The sequence below is a fragment of the Neopsephotus bourkii genome, unplaced genomic scaffold (assembly GCF_033783945.1).
Source record: "Neopsephotus bourkii isolate Nb327-2 ecotype Australia unplaced genomic scaffold, CSIRO-AGI_Nbou_v1 NB_663, whole genome shotgun sequence".
Classification (NCBI taxonomy): Eukaryota; Metazoa; Chordata; class Aves; order Psittaciformes; family Psittacidae; genus Neopsephotus; species Neopsephotus bourkii.
The window spans coordinates 2,459,486-2,475,324 of record NW_026901162.1 but is presented as its reverse complement, the minus strand read 5'-3'; the positions used below and the strand labels follow the sequence as shown (position 1 = coordinate 2,475,324).

General features: G+C 42.5%; 1 protein-coding gene across 1 annotated transcript in view; it reads left to right on the top strand.

The window, feature by feature from the left end:
- The window catches only part of DHRS12 (dehydrogenase/reductase 12), a 42,299-nt gene extending 30,942 nt beyond the window's left edge, over nucleotides 1-11,357 (top strand). Inside the window, 5 exon segments of the mRNA XM_061353063.1 lie at nucleotides 4,544-4,605; nucleotides 5,325-5,440; nucleotides 5,988-6,099; nucleotides 7,128-7,227; nucleotides 10,465-11,357. Coding sequence (XP_061209047.1) covers nucleotides 4,544-4,605; nucleotides 5,325-5,440; nucleotides 5,988-6,099; nucleotides 7,128-7,227; nucleotides 10,465-10,571 — 497 coding nt within the window. The 3' untranslated portion in view covers nucleotides 10,572-11,357.
- Nucleotides 11,358-15,839: the final 4,482 nt, after the last annotated feature.

The window sequence follows — 15,839 nt, the reverse complement described above, 5'->3', positions numbered from 1 at the left end:
TACAGGTTGACAAAGGAGTTCACTGTATGGCATTAGAAACAAGAGTCGTTAATTGGACCACAATATGACATTTCTCGAAGAAATTTAGAAGATCTTGGAGCAAGCAGAGAAATTACAAAACAGACCCCAAGGGAATGTGTGCAATTCCTTTAGCAAGTAAACATGAAACTTAAAGAAACATTCATGTGATCAGGGCTTGGGCAGGAGTGTGTGTGAACAAAGTGTGTTCTCATTAAGTGCCATGCTCCTTGCTTTTACTGGAATTACCATGTGTAATGTGCAGACTGACAACCCACGGTGTCTAACCTACTGTATTATAGAGCTGGTTGAATGGAGTTGATCTATCCTTATAGGAAGGTTTTGATTATACTGTGTTTGTTATATATGATTTCCTATTATGTGAGCTCAGCTTCAAGACGTGCAACTTACAGGAATTTTTCCAAAGAAAAGCAAATGTTGAGAGGATGTTTACCTTTAAAATAAATTGTGCATCAGTCCCAGGAGCCTCTTTAGCTGGAGAAAACACTGACAGTAAGTTCTGTGTCAAGCCTCATAATGTGGAACTGGGCTATAGCTTGTCCAGTAGGTTTCTCTAGTTAACTTCTCACCTAGCAGAGTTCAGCAAGGGCAAGATGAAATCCTGTACATGGGGGTGATAGACTGGATGGTTACTCAGTCTTTTCTGCCTTGCTGCTACTTCTGAGCAAGCTCCCAGATGCATTTTGCTGGACTCCTTTGTGGAACAGCTTTTAAAGGGATGTTTTACACCATTTCACTGCAAAATTATTTTTTCCCCACTACTACACCAGTGGGAGTCAAGCTTTCAGGCCATGTAGACAATATGCTTTCCAATGGCTGTAAAAAATGATGTACAAGCATCTGGCCTCTGTCACACCATTACAGATGCAGGTAGTACAGCTGTATGTCCAGCACTGCCATGTAGGTGTACTCATGGCTCCCTGCCTGCTGGGTCTGAGATGTGTGTCAGAGAGAGCCTGCTGCTCAAGTTCCCACCGTGTGAGTAATTCAGAACAGCCTGCTCTTTCCTGCAGGCACTCAGACCTGTGCAAGAAAAGGGCTATAGTCCAGGAGAACTATTCAGACAGAAACATCCTGCTCCCAGGTGCCACATGTCCGTTTTAGATACAGCTGCTGCTAAACAGATACTGGGAAATGTGGTGGCCTCAAGGCTGAGCATCTCCATCCACAGAGTATCTGCTTGAGACAAGGACACGCGTTCCTCAGAAACCCTCGGGAGTAGTGGCAGTTTTTGTTTTCTGGTAAAAATTAAAAGGTCTTCATTTGTTTCTGACAGAATTCCTGAAGTCCTCCCAGAAGAGGGGCAGGATCACCAAGATATCCCAGTACTTAATGTTGTCGGTGCAAGGCACACCACTGTTGGTCATCACCTTTCCCTTCATGCGCACCTTTGTGTTCTCTCTTGGTCTTTTAAACAACAACAAAAAAAACCAACCCAAACCAAACCTGTACAGTTTGAACACAGAGATAATTAAGCGTTAGTCACACCTGATATGCTTTACCATCTTCAATTCAGCTCTGCAGGAGGAAGTTTCTCCTTTGACAGACATAAGTGATGTTTGTGTCAAGGAAATGTACTCAAATGCTGAAATGTTCATTTTGGAAAGGCAGATGTCCAGTGTGTTGATATTAATTTTGAGTTATTAGCAAAAGGATAAATAATTTGGATGTTACCTTAATTTCCTTAAGTGGGGGGAAGAAGGGAATGAAGTTTCTTCTACCAAATCAGTCTTGGGTTTCCTTGCAAAATTGTTTTTTTACCAAAAATAAGGAATTCTTCCTTTTTTCATTTGTTATACTGTTAATGCAATTCCTGCTTTTATAAGCGGGACTGTGTCAGGCAATGCATTCATCTGTAGCTTCCCCTTTCACTTAGAAATTAATTTCTGTATTACTACATGCTGCAGTGCAGCTGTGTTTGGCAAAACACATGACATGAGGTATGTGGCAGTGCCAGGCCTCTGCACTGGCTATGCTTAGCATTCTTCCTGTTGGTTTGAATGTAACTGCCATACTATGTGCCAGCTTTTACATGAATAAAGATATGGAGGTTTCAATTGGTGATGTATCCCAATTGGCAATATAACTCTTATTAATGAGGTACATCTATTCTACTAATATCGTACTAAACTTCTGGTCCAAGCTGTTTTACCTGACAAACCAGCCCAATCAAACAAGAACATACAATATCCAAGTGTAGTGCTTAAAGTACTAAGGAGTTTGTGTTCAAACAGTTAAAACAAGGACAATATTTGGTGAAATATTTTGTACTGGGTGAAATTAAATGCTTCAGTCTTAATGCCTGCCTAATGAAGTGTACCAGCTGTGTGTCCTATGAGATACTAGCACTTACCATAGGAAGCCAGGTTGGACAAAGCCTTGGGTGAGATGGTTTAGTGTGAGGTGTCCCTGCCCATGGCAGGGGGGTTGAATCTTGGTGATCTTAAGGTCCTTTCCAACCCTAACTGTTCTATGATTCTATGATTCTATGAAGCTGAGATCAAAATTGGTCTTTTTAGCTTCTGTCTCAAAGCAAATGAGCATGTGGTTTTGTGGGGCAAAATGATGAACTGCTCTGACTCTGTGGGATTTATTGAATTGTTAATAAACTTAAGGAAGAGAGGAGATGCTAGTTTTGCAGTTGTTTTGTGGTTTTAAATAAGCACATAAACTTCTGACAAGCTGTAGTTGCTATAAGCAGGATTTTTTGGCATTGAACATTTGTCTCATTCAGCCGGAAAACAAAACAGAACTCAGTTGTTAATGAGGCAATGTTAGTGCATTCATCTTTGCATCCTTTTAGAATTAACAAATCAACACAAAGCCTTAAAAGTGTAGATTAATCTGTGGGGCAGTAAAATAAAGTGTCATCATAGCTGGTGCATTGCAGCTCTGCCAGTAGGAGATGCAGCTTATTTAACCAAGACATGATGTTACTTCACACTTGAAGAATCCATAGCAAATCAGAATTTAATCCATGCTCTCAGCTTGTACTGAAGGAATCGGTGTATTTGGGGTTTTCACACGGCGCCAGTCTCCTGTAACAGTCAGCAGTAGCTCTTGTCCTCATGATGTCATCCTTCAGTCCCCCACCACTACCAGGGGAGACGTATGGGCTGTCATTATTCACCAGCAACTGCCTTTGCTTGCATTTTCTGCTGAAGACAGGCTGCATTCACTCATCTGCTGCACATTTGCTTTGTTTCATTTGCCTTGTTTCATTTGCCAGGGGCTTAAATATATTGTGTGCATATGGATGTCCCTCTGATTACACAGAGGAAATGAAGATCGCTGTGACTGACAGGGAAGCTGAACAGTTTGTGCACCAAGCATATAACACATTTGATTTTGGTAGCATATTTATAAACAGGCTGCATTTTAACTGGGTGATCTCACTGCCTCTGCAGAAAAGAGGTTATAAAGACACATGCTGAAGTCTTCATGTCTAGTGGAAAACATGGCCTTGGCAGCTCATGGAAAATAATATGTTTATCACTGACATAGAATTGTTGAACTGGAGCCATTTGTGAAGAGAAGAGATGGATTATTGTACTTGAAGCAGAAACAATAGACTAAATAGGGCCAGATTCATTTGGAATTAAACAGTTTTTAAAACACAGTTTTTAAAATACAGTTTAAAGGGAAAAAAATGAAAAATATCCCTGAAGAGAGAAAAGAAAAATCCCTGTGTTACACTTGAGCGAGTGAAACATCACTAGGTGTGTCTGACTCACATACACTCATGTTGAACAGTGTTTTGAATAACAAACTTTGCTGGTCATGGTAACAACTGTAATGGGATATATTTGTGTGGTACGTATAAATCTAAGCTAAATGAACACTATAATGGGGATGGACCCAATAAGTTTCCCCAGGTAATGGTAGCTCAGCCTTGGGCACACAACATTAATATTCCACCCTCCACTCCCTGCCAAGGACTCCTTTATCTTCTCTAATTGTCATTCTGGGGATTTAAGAGACATTTTTCGTGTGCAGCACAAATCAAAAGTGTCAGCATACTCCGAGTGATTTCACAGTGAGAAGGCAAAAATGGGTGAGTCTTAAGTGAACATGCAAGGCCCTGAGAAACACAAGTGTGAAGCACAGTTTGCTTCTCTTGTTCATGACTTGGCATAGATACATGTATGTATGTCACACAGGGAGGAGAAATGCATTCCCTGTTTCTTCACTGGCATCACCTCCACCCAAGGACATCTGTACCTGAGGCATTTTGCCTTCAAAGTCATGGCTGAATGTAGTGAGCAGTTTGCTCCATTAAAGTCTACAAAATGACTGATGTGCCTTTTGGTAAATGTGCAGCAACGTGGGCCCCTACAAGTTGAGTTGGCATGTTGCAAATAGAGTAGCAACAAAACTCATCATCAAATTCAGATCAAGTGTCAGAAATAAAGAGACTTTGGGGTTTAGGTTGTTGCAGAGGGTGAGGAGAAAAGAAAGCTTTTTCAAAACTAAAAGTTAGTGTTGGTGCCTGTCTGTCTTTTAGGTACTTACATTCTGACAACTGCTCTGCTGCCCCTCCTGGAAAAAGTAGCTGATGCCAGACTGGTGAGTATGCGATGCTGTTGAAAAGCGGTGGTTTACTGTTCTTACCTTCTGGTTTGTGACAGCATTTCTTTGACTGCGCTAGCAATGCAGGATTAGTTATAATCTCTAGAATCCTCTTGGATCTTGCTAAAGGCCAACTCCTTCTCCAAGGCAAAAGCTCCTGCCTGCTACTCTCAACCCTTCATTGGAAATCAAAGTAAACACTTCCTTTGGAAACTTCCCCTTTTACTTTCCCTGGGGCAAGTTACCTCCTGCAGTGTAGTGCAAAATACCTGTAACAGGAGTACAGAACCTCAGAGATCTTGGTGTAAAATAGGACAGCAGGTATATGTTTGAAATGAAATTTCCCAAGTTTTGTACAGCCTCCCATTTTCTAATTACTTTCTATAAATGCTAAACGTATCAACTACAAATAGTTCAATTCTACTGTTTTCTTTCTTCCGATTACTTTCCAAAGGGAAGAAGCACAAAGTTGCCTGAAGGAATCAACGCCACTTTGGATGAAAATCACTTCCTAAAAAAACATTCTGTTTTTTTCACCTCACCTCCAGGTGTGCCCCACACATGAGTACAAGCAGAGTGTAAAGAGTATGCCGGAGAATCCTGCTCCCTAGGTCCTTCCAATGTGGCCTGAAGATCCCATTACATGCATGAGTGCAATTTTGGGGAATTCCTGGTTCAGTTTTTCATTCATTTGCTTTTCATTCCTTTGATTACAGATAACTGTCTCTTCTGGGCCCATGCTTGTTCAACATACCATGCTAAACATACCTGACTTGTAGTCAGGAAATGGGACATTTGATGGAACTATGATGTATGCACAAACCAAGGTACAGTTCATGTTTTTAAAACAAACCCCAGCACATTTGCTAGATAGCTTATACCATCTGCTTGGCAAAAAGGCCAGGTGTTCACTGTTGCTTGCACATTGCACCCAATCTATACAGAAATTGCACAAGCAATACTCTTCAGGAGTGGGATGGCAGGGACTTACAAATGTATACCATCTTGCCTGGAGAACATGGCTAGACTTTCATTTGATTTAAGATAATTCTCAAGGGTGAAAACTGTCTCTTGCTGACAAACCCTTTTCTGCCTGCTCAATTCTTCCCTACAGTCTGCAGTAGCAGACGTGATCAGTAAAGCACTGTAACCACTTTAAAAGTAAGCTTGTGGCCAGGATATGGATTGCAATGACCATGGTGGTCTCTGACAAAATTATCCCATAGATCCAGTCAGGATGAGCAAGGCTGTATTTTTGCTATGCACAAATGCCCTGGCATTTACAGCACATTTGATGTAGTTTATCTCCCTGGAAACTAATTTGGTGGACAGGCTGTTGAACTTGATGCTAGTCTGGCTATTTTTGCTCTGTCCTGGAGACAGCAAGTTGTCTTGACAGAACAATGGGGAAAAGCTCACAGAAACATCCGTTTCTCTGTTATGCACCCCAGCTGGACAGACACTCCAGATAGTATCTGCTTGACACTGACTGTAATTCTGTCTTTTCAGGATTAGTCTAAAGGCAAAGAGAAATAAAACTTTCTAAGTGGATGTCTCCAACAGGCGCAGTGATTTCTTGGCTCCAAATTGGTGCTTAAAGTAGTTTTGTACCCCCTTGGTAGCTCTGTTCTGCACAGTGTCTGCTATTTGTGTATATCCAGAGAATAATGATGGGCAATGAATGGTTCCAGCCCTGAGCAAATGCACGGCAGAGCCACAATGCTTTAAGCTAACCTTTAAGTTACATTTGTAGAGGGACCATTAAACACACAGATAGAGCTTCTGCCTCTGTAAGTACCAACCTGCAGGCACTGGGAGTTTGCAAGCGCATGTAGGAAAACGGAGCGTGCACTGTTGTGCAAGCTCTGTTCCTCTCCCATTCCTCTAAACATTTACTGCCGTTGGGAAGCAGCATGTTTGGCCAGAGAGCCCTTTGAGCTGCAGCTGTTCCTCAGTGGCCATGGCTCGGCAGGCAGGCATCAGTTATCCAGTACACAGGTCGCATTCCACAATACCTTACCAGCCCCTAGCACCCAAGCTTGGGATGCAGACTAGCAATCCAGTCTCTAGGTCTTTTCTAGGGATAGTTTCCCACATTTGCTTCTGATGACAGAAGCATTTACCCGATCTACTTTACACTTGAAAGCTGCCCTTTCCAACTAAATGTATTTGTCTTTAAAATACATTTATTGTTGCATAGACTTTATGCATTTCAAGCCTAATGAAGTTATCCCACCTTAAAGTTCAAGGACTCTGCAACCCCAAAAATAAACAGCCATGAGGGATGGGCCTTCAGTCATCACCTGTTTGACAAAATAAAGGGAAACCAGAGTTTAAACATGAATTATGTAATTGGTTTAGGTACTGATGACTGCACAGTTTTAAAATACAGTGCTACAACTGATTTCATAAAAATGGTGAGAAAATAAGAGCTAAAAATCCTGTTAGAATACCCGAGTTTGCGTATTTCTGTTTCTCCCACATGTGACATCTTTGCACAGGCCAACCATTTCTATTAGAATATGAAGAATATCCTGTGCACAGAGGCCCAGGGAGCTGTTGTGTGGATGGCACTATCATCTGAAGCAAAGAGTTTACTGAGAGGATTGCTCTTCCAAGGTAAGGCAGCAGTGTCTTACTTTGCATAGCAGTGGAGATCCCTAAGTTGCCTGAACTGTAGGATCCCCCTCTGGTTTGGCAGGGGATGAAGGTCAGACCAGGCAAGTGTTGTTCAAAAGACAAAGTATTTCTCAAGATCATTCCAAGCTTGAAAGTTCAAGTGATCATTGTGCAACCAGAGAACAACTGTGTTATATCCCTGGTTTTTTTCCTCTAAAGTAGCTGATAAAGACTTAAAAGCTTTTCTTTAGGGAGGGTTGGGCATTTTTTAATGAAAATAGCTGTAAGCAGGACTGTGGCAAGAGAAGGTGAATCACAGCTGTCAAATACCATCTTTTAAGATGCTGAGAAATTAGCGTCCTTCTCACAGAGCTCTGGGGATTGGCTTGCTTTCATAGGCTTTTCTTGCCGTTCCATGGTAGTTAAAACTGCCAATTCCCCTTTCTCTAACACTGGGAGATTGTGCACAGTGGCATTTTTGGCACTATAAGCATAGCGAACTGAAAAATAGGGCAGAGCCTTTCTTTTCTCCCAGACAAATGACGGGCATCTTAGTAGGAGCAGCTGGAAGCATAGATGTCTTAATGGGGATGAGGGTCACTGCAGAAGGAGAAGGGTAAAGCTCAGGGTAATTGCTTACACAAGCCCAGTACTTTTGTTGGATGTGGCCTCCAAATACTGGTTCATCGAATTTCTAGGTGGAACATGGAGGAAGTTCAGACTTTTCTGGACTTGGGTTGACTTTGTCCCCTCTGTCCCCTCCCAGACAGTCACACGGGGTTGGTTCACAGGTATTTGACCAGACCTCCTTTACATTATCATCTGGGATATGCAGAAACTCCACATCCGGGCTCATCAGTCTTTGTAGAACCAGACTTTGCATTTTTTGTACTCCTGTCACCTTCTGGTCCTAATGCTTCTGCTCAGTTGTTCTTTCTCTAGGACCATTGCCTTTAGGCTTTGTCTACCCCCAGCTTTGGTAAACAGGGGACACATCTTGGCTCTTTAGCTATAGCTAAGACTTTTGAGAGCTTTGGTCTTGGCATGACTGCTCTTAAGGCTGCAAGAGAAATCCTGTGTCTGTGTCCCGTGCTTATCAAATGGTGATGAAGTCAGTTATTTCTCTCTCTCCTACTTCCCTTTGGAAACCACAGCTTAGTATGGAGCCTCTTCAGACCCTTTCAGTAAAGGGCTTTTTTTGTGCAGGAGCACTTGCCACAGACCCTCATCTAGTCCCTTAGCTCATCTGGCCCTAGACAGCCTTTTTCTGAACCAGTCACACCTTCCCTCTGTTTCCTCTGTTCTCTTTTATTCTGTTCCCTTCGAGTGCACAACAAAGTCAACTTTTTTATTTTTAAATAAAATTTAAAATAAAAAATAAATTAATAAAATAAAATTAATTTAATTAAAAATTACAATATTTTTAAATAAATGAAAGGAAATGAGACTTCTACAACCAGGATTCACTGCATTTGCCAACGTAAATAAGAAGTGTTTGACACAATCCAGCTTTCCAAACAGGAGAAGCATCTTCTCCATGATGCTGAACTTGGCTTTCACACATAATTCCCAAACTTTAGCACAGGCTACTGGAAGCACTATGGCTAGGTAGGAAGCAGTTCATGTTCAGTGATGGAAAAGGAAATGTTCCTTTGCATATTTCTCTCTCTCCTCAGTGTCCTGGGTTTAGCCGTAGCAGTCATTTTTTCTCCTTCTTGGTAGCTGGTGCAGTGCTGTGTTTTGACTTTCAGCTGGGAACAGAGCTGAAAAACAATGATGTTTTGGTTTGGCCAAGGACTTTGTGGGCCTCATGCTCTGCCAGGGAGGAGTGAAGCCGGGAGGAAGCAGAGACAGGACACCTGACCCAAACTGACCAAAGAGGTATTCCATACCACAGCACATCATGCCCAGGGTATAACTGGGAGTTACCCGGAAGGGCTGGGTGGGCTGCAGAGTTGGAGAGTGGACTGCAGGGTTGGAGGAAGTATCGGTTGGTGCTTGGTCGGGCTGGGGGGGGGGCAAGTTATCGGTCGCCTGGTGATGGGGTGTTGTATTCTCTTCCCTTGTTATTTCCTTTATCATTACTATTATTGGTGGTAGCAGTAGTGATTTGTGTTATACCTTAGTTACTAAACTGTTCTTATCTCAACCCATGGGAGTTGCATTTCTTTTTGATTGTCCTCTCCGTTCCCCCAGGAGTAGGGGGAGGGCAAGAAGGGGGGGAGTGGGTAACAAGCTGTCTGGCTAGGGTTAAACCACGACACTCAGTTTTCCATGAGCAGAGGTTATGTGGTGTGTGCAGCCAGTTATAACATTTGCTCTTAAGAGAGCAAACATCTCTGCTCCCCTGGGAAGTCTGATAGGTTTTCAGAGAAATCTGCCGCCCAGTATTGCAACAGCTCGTTCTTCTGGTCTCAGATGGTTACTGCAGAAGTTGGACTTACTAAACAGACTAACAGTGCTGCTCTGACTGCAGTTGCACAGACATCTGAGAGCATTGTCACAAGGTTCCCAGGCTCTAGACTCCATGTCCTTAGGGAAAAATCCCTTGAAATGGATGGTGATATAGCTATATTTCCAGAGTGAGTGAAGAGTATGAGATTTGGAAAAGCAAGCAAAGCGTCAAATTGAGAAAATATGGTCAGACATCTTTATGTTGAATACATGTTACTTCTGGTGATTGTGCAGTTAGCTGAAGTTCTTTAGCATTTAGACTTTAACCATTACTTTTAAGCATGAAAGTAAGCATTAGAAGACTGAAAGTAATCCAAACTAAAAGGTCCCAGTTGGGGAATTTGTGCAGCACCAGAAACATTATTCAGGAAGCAAGGAAAAATCTTGTCTCATGCTGCAAACCCAACCTCTGCCTGTAGCAATAATTTCAAGTTACTGGTCTGCAGGATTTGCACTAGTGACAGGGAACAGGAGGCATAAATCCACAGTAAGGCCTTCCTTTATCTGTACTGCCCCGACCTACAACCGAGCTCTTGCTCCCCAGTCTAGGTCCCACCATGCTAAAGGACAAGAACTCTATTCCCAGAATACAGTTTAAATTAACTTGATTTCTGTTTTGGAAGATATATTTAACAGTGTTTTCAGATCCCTAGAGTGTAAGTTTCCTAGCGTTAACACCATGAGATCTATCTGGGTGGTATAGTGTCTTGAGGAATACACATCCTTTGTGATAGAAGAACCAGTTAAATGTATCTATAAGGGCTTTTATTTTTTGCCTTCCAGCCAGGCAACCAGTCCGTACGCACTTACCCCTGGCAGGCACCCACAGTCCACTTGAGGACAAGGAGAAGCTAATGGAGGTGCTGGAACAGCTCTCCCAGAAAGTTTAAATCCACTCGTGCAAGAACTTAGCGTCATTGCCAACACAGTGTAACTGCAGAGCTGCTAACTGCACAGTACTGCAGTGTGCTTGCTGTTGAGGGGAAGAAGGATGCCATCACAGCGTTAAAAAGAAATTGGGTTCAGGTGTTCTCATCATGGGGGAGAGCGGTGCAAAGTCTCTCCCATTGTGACTACGCACCTGCTGTCTCAAGACACAGTAAACTTGTGTTCTTTGAGTTGGAAGAAAAATGGGGGGGCATTAAAGCAAAATCAAGGCTTGGGGAAGCTACCCCAAAACATTTAAAACACTCAGAGAAATAAGGAGGAGCATTCCCTCAGTAGCCCTCACGAAGGACATCAGGAAAGAAGTAGTAAATGTTTTAAACTATGTTTGACTACTGTACTTGACAGGCTGGTGACTTCTTTCACTGTGTGAGGGTGACTGGGATCAAACTGACAACTGGGAGTAGAAACTCGCCCTTGCATCACCCGCTTAGTTTAAAGGGAAGGATTCCTCATGGCATTCAGTTTCTATAAATCAATGCTGGTATGCAGAAGTGACCTGCTTCCTCACGTTTAAACAGCAAGAATTTAGGAACGCTGCCAAATGCCTTCCACATTACTTTATGGAGTCAGGGGTGAATATCATCCTGTTTGTGTCAAGACACCATGAAGTAGGTTTCAACACATACCACAACCAGACATGGCAGGATCCAGCGGAGAGATGGCTGCATGACAGTAGGCATGAAAAGAAATAACATGTTAAGCCATCGGTGCTTGCTATTTCTGTGAGAGATCAATTTTGAATGGATTAAGAGGGGAAACACTGGGGGCACAGATTTTAGAGAAGTCCACCTCCTGATGAGAGGGTTGTATTTCCAGACACAGAGGATGGGATTTGCCTTACCTGAGCTGTGAGCATTTGAATTACTTGTTGGGATTCTCAGTGTAAATCAGTTGAGAGAAAACAGGCTTTTCCACAACAATTTATTTGATCTAGTCTAAGAAAAAAACACCTGTATTCCTACCTCTTTCTACTGGTGGTGAAGACAATCAGCTCAGACTAAGGCATTCAGTGGGGTTAATTTTGCCTTACATATTTTGAATTCACTACAAAGCCAAGACTATTAATGACAACAGTGGTAACACGTTTTCTCCTGAAATAAGTGTGTTTGATAGCAAACTGCATACAGCACCCAACCAAGCTGCACACCTAGCTGCAGACCAGTGTGGTGGGTCAAAAGTCCTAGGCATAAGTGTAACACAGACATTCTTGGGCTCTCTGCAGCGAGTAGTAGCTAAAGGCCATGCTGATGGGCAGAGGAGAGTGCATTATGTCTGCCTTACATAATTTAGGAAAATCATTGGGAATTTTTGGGAAACCAAAAGATTTTCTGCTGGCTGCTGGCATTTACTCATTATTAAAAGACATCCTATGACGCGTCAGTTCGTTAGAAAAATCCCCTGCTTTTCAGCCTATTGTCAGTCTCCTTGGAAATAAAGGCTTTGCTGTCAGAGAGGCCCTGAAATAAGTTTTCCCATGATAAGCAGTGCTGAGGCAAGTCAGGCTGTGACAGCTCTTCCTGAAGAGGCTGGATCAGCATTCAAATTGTTGCTTCATTTTAGAAACTTAACTCCTTCTCGCACTACAGTGAAAAAAAACAACAGCAAGGCTTATACAGACTTTTATTTCCTATCAGTCTGGTGTTAACATTTTATATGGTTCAAACTGCTAAATATAGTTCCTGAAAACAAGAGCATAGCTGGAAGACTGTACAGTAACTACAGTTCACAGCCCAGTAGCTGCAAGGCTAATAAAAACACTTGTGTTATTGAGTGTTTAAGTCAAGTTGCTACTCAGCTCTGCAGTATAAAAGTTTAATGACTGGTATTTAAATAGTTCATAAAAATGACCTCAAAGTGCACAATATATGTATAGCACATATATTTTAGTCCACAGTCTCTACTGCTGCATTTGAATAACCTGTAGTTGTCTTTTTAGTCACAGTTTGAAAATGAAGCCAAAGGTATCAAAACTGCTTTAATCAAAGTTTGGTCACAATGTAAAACAGCCAGATACTATGGTTTAAGAGCACGTGTGATTTAAAAAGAATTAAAACACAGGACAGGAATTAGAAACAAAATCCAGAGTCTCCCACACTTTGATATTATGGTCTCAATGATGCTTTATTTCAGCCCTTTTCCAGAAAAGCAAATGTGGCACAGGGCTGTAAAGACAGCGAGATGCTTTGTGTTAATGCAATTCAGAACAACTCGTACCTGCACACAAGCACTTTCAGAGTCACCTGTAAAATTTTAGGGGAAAGAGTAAAATGGCATCCAGTGACAGATGAGCAGGAATAGAAGATGGTGCAAATTCTTGCTAAGCAGTGCACACTGTGGGCTTGAATACACACCTGGTTTATAGGAGCACAAGAAATCTGGAGAGGGACTTTTTATTAGGGCTTTAGAGATAGGATAAGGAGGAATGATTTTAAACTGAAAGAGGTGAGATTCAGATTAGGTATTAGGAAGGAATTCTTCCCTGTGAGGCTGGTGAGACACAGGCACAGGTTGCCCAGAGAAGCTGTGGCTGCCCCATCCCTGGCAGTGTTCAAGGCCAGGTTGGACGGGGCTTGGATCAACCTGCTCTAGTGGAAAGTGTCCGTGCCCACGGCAGGGGGTGGGAACTAAATGGTCTTTAAGGCCCATTCCAACCCAAACCATTCTAGGACTATGAAAAGGCAGGGCTCAGCCCAGCAGCAGTGCAGTGGGGCTGGCTGCAGTAGTGCAAGAGCCACTGAGTTTTAGGAGGTCAGTATAACAGAGAACAGACATTTTGTAAACTGCATTTCCTCTTCTCCCAAGTTTCCTTTCTGGGCCATGTTTATTCTTTGTAGAAAACCTCACCATTTAATCAACCTGTAGGTGAGTAAGCACATAATTTATTAGTTGATTAAAACATATAAACAGTTTGTCATCTGCTTTTGAATAAGAGGGCATTCCCATACATACATTGCTATTCTGGAGTAAACTGCAAATACCAATTGTATGTATTTGCACTGACACACCCACCAGCTTCTGTGCTGCCCCAGCTCTCCATGCTTACACTGTTCCCCTCACTGGGAACAGGATGGAAGCAGGGATACCCTTTCCTCTTAAACAAGACTCGGGTGGGATGCTGAACATGCACTGCCTGGGCTCAGAGAGGGAGTTTTGCAGTAGACTTCAACGTAGACAGACTTAAGTCAGTGCTGGAAAACTCAGTGTAAGCAATTTATTTGCTGGGACCCAGCCCTGTGCCAGACACTTCAATTCTCAATTCAATCTCTAACTCTGTTTTTGGAAAGACTGGAGCTGCAGGAGCAGTACTAGTTTTCATTAACCAATATTTAACTCAGAGAGTGAAGAGCAAACATGGAGTTACTCTTTCAGAGAATAACCCTGTGGTTATTGACTCCAGTGGAGAAGGGCAGCTATAAACTAGTCTAACCCCTAAGTTGCTTTCACCTGTGCCCTTCTTCCATTCCCCCTGTGTGTTGCTCTCACATGCTCCCTGCAAACTAAACCCCCATTCTCCTGACACCAGATCCTAGTTATCTAAAATTAGTGCTGGTCAACATCCACCCACTGCCTTTTTAAACAAGCTGTTACTACTCTGACTGGCAGCAGGAAGCTTCATATCCCCCCTGGATCAGCTTAGTATATTTTCCTCTTTGTCTATCATGCTTACATCACTTGTTTGGTTGTGAGAGGCAGCCCTGGGTGTGCTTGGCCAGACTCAGTGACTGATTACAGGAGATAATTTTGTAATGCAAATAAGACAACTGGAAAACTCTGTATTCCTGCAGTCATCCTAAGATCAGACAGTGAGAGAAAGACAGCGTTGAAAGGGCAAGGAGCCTGTTGTGGGAGCAAGTGTAACAAAAAAGAACCACTTCTGGGAATAAAAGCGACCAAATCCAAGAGCTTCAATTTGTGAAGTAGGTCAGTATTTACCTTCCTCTCTCTAGAGGAAGCCTTCAGATAAATGTTAGGAAAAATGATGTGTTCTTGTGAAAGAAACTTGTTCTCTCTCACAGCAAAAGCTCATGCACAAGCCTTACAAAGAGACACAGGGCCATCTGGGCCACAGGTCTTCAGCAGGTTTTCACCCTGCCGTCACAAGGAACAACTCAAATCTTTGCTGTGACAGCAGTACCAGTGGTATGTCACAGCTAAGAACATTGCCAGAACAGAGAGAGAGTGATAAAACGCAGTGCTGCAAACTTCAGAGGGCGAGCTCCCAGGAAGTGGTGTTTTCCTTGATGGTCAAAAATCATCTCCTTGAGCATCTTGCCCTTACTTTCCAGTTGAGAATCTGCAATCCACAGGGAGCCTTGGAGCAATACAGAAAATCCTGGAATTCCTTCACTGGCCAAACATGCTGCTTCCCTCAGCTGCTCACCTGCTGCCGGGTGGTTGAAGTGAGAATTCATCATGGCAAAGGCATGACACCATTTGCCTGTACCACAGCGGTCAGTTTTACAACAACTCACAAAACAGGGAGGTGATTGGGTCCAGGCAAAAATCAGTAACCCCAGCTCTTCATTACAAATCAACAACATGCAGAGAAGGAAAGTAATAGCCAGCAGCTGAAAGAAATTAATTTAGTGGGATTAAAATATCACAATTTATTCATTTTCTTTGGAGACCCTTATTTACACACTGGAACAGAACTGGAAAGCGTTACAATACAATTAGAAGAAAAGATGGTCGAATTGCAGAGCTGTATTCCTAGAAAACACTGACATGAACAAAAGCCAGCAATATTTTTTCCATGTAAATACTCTCCATTGTGAAAGACAACAAATCCTGCGTTACTGGTCAGTATGGTGCACATAATTTGCCAAGTAGAGTGAGAAGCAATGCTCAGCCCTTGGAAAACTAAACCACTCCTGAAATTAGTGAAAATGAAAGAGGTGAATCATGTACTCATTTTTATCTAAAACTTTCTTGATTACTTGGTGGTGCCAGCTTCACAGAATTTTCTTGGGACAGGACAAAGTAGAAGAGTTAATGATGGGTCTTTCACGTCTGAAGGAAGCCCTGACCCATGGTAAAACGTTTATGTTTCATTAGCATCTGCAAAAATGCTGAATTCAGTGAACAGGGATGAAAAAAAAATGTGTAAGATAGCCTGGAAAGTACAAAAGTGATAAACCCTTAAATAAACTCAGATATTTAATGTCTAGGGAGCCAGTAACTGGAGAGGCAAAACCTCCGTCATCACAGGG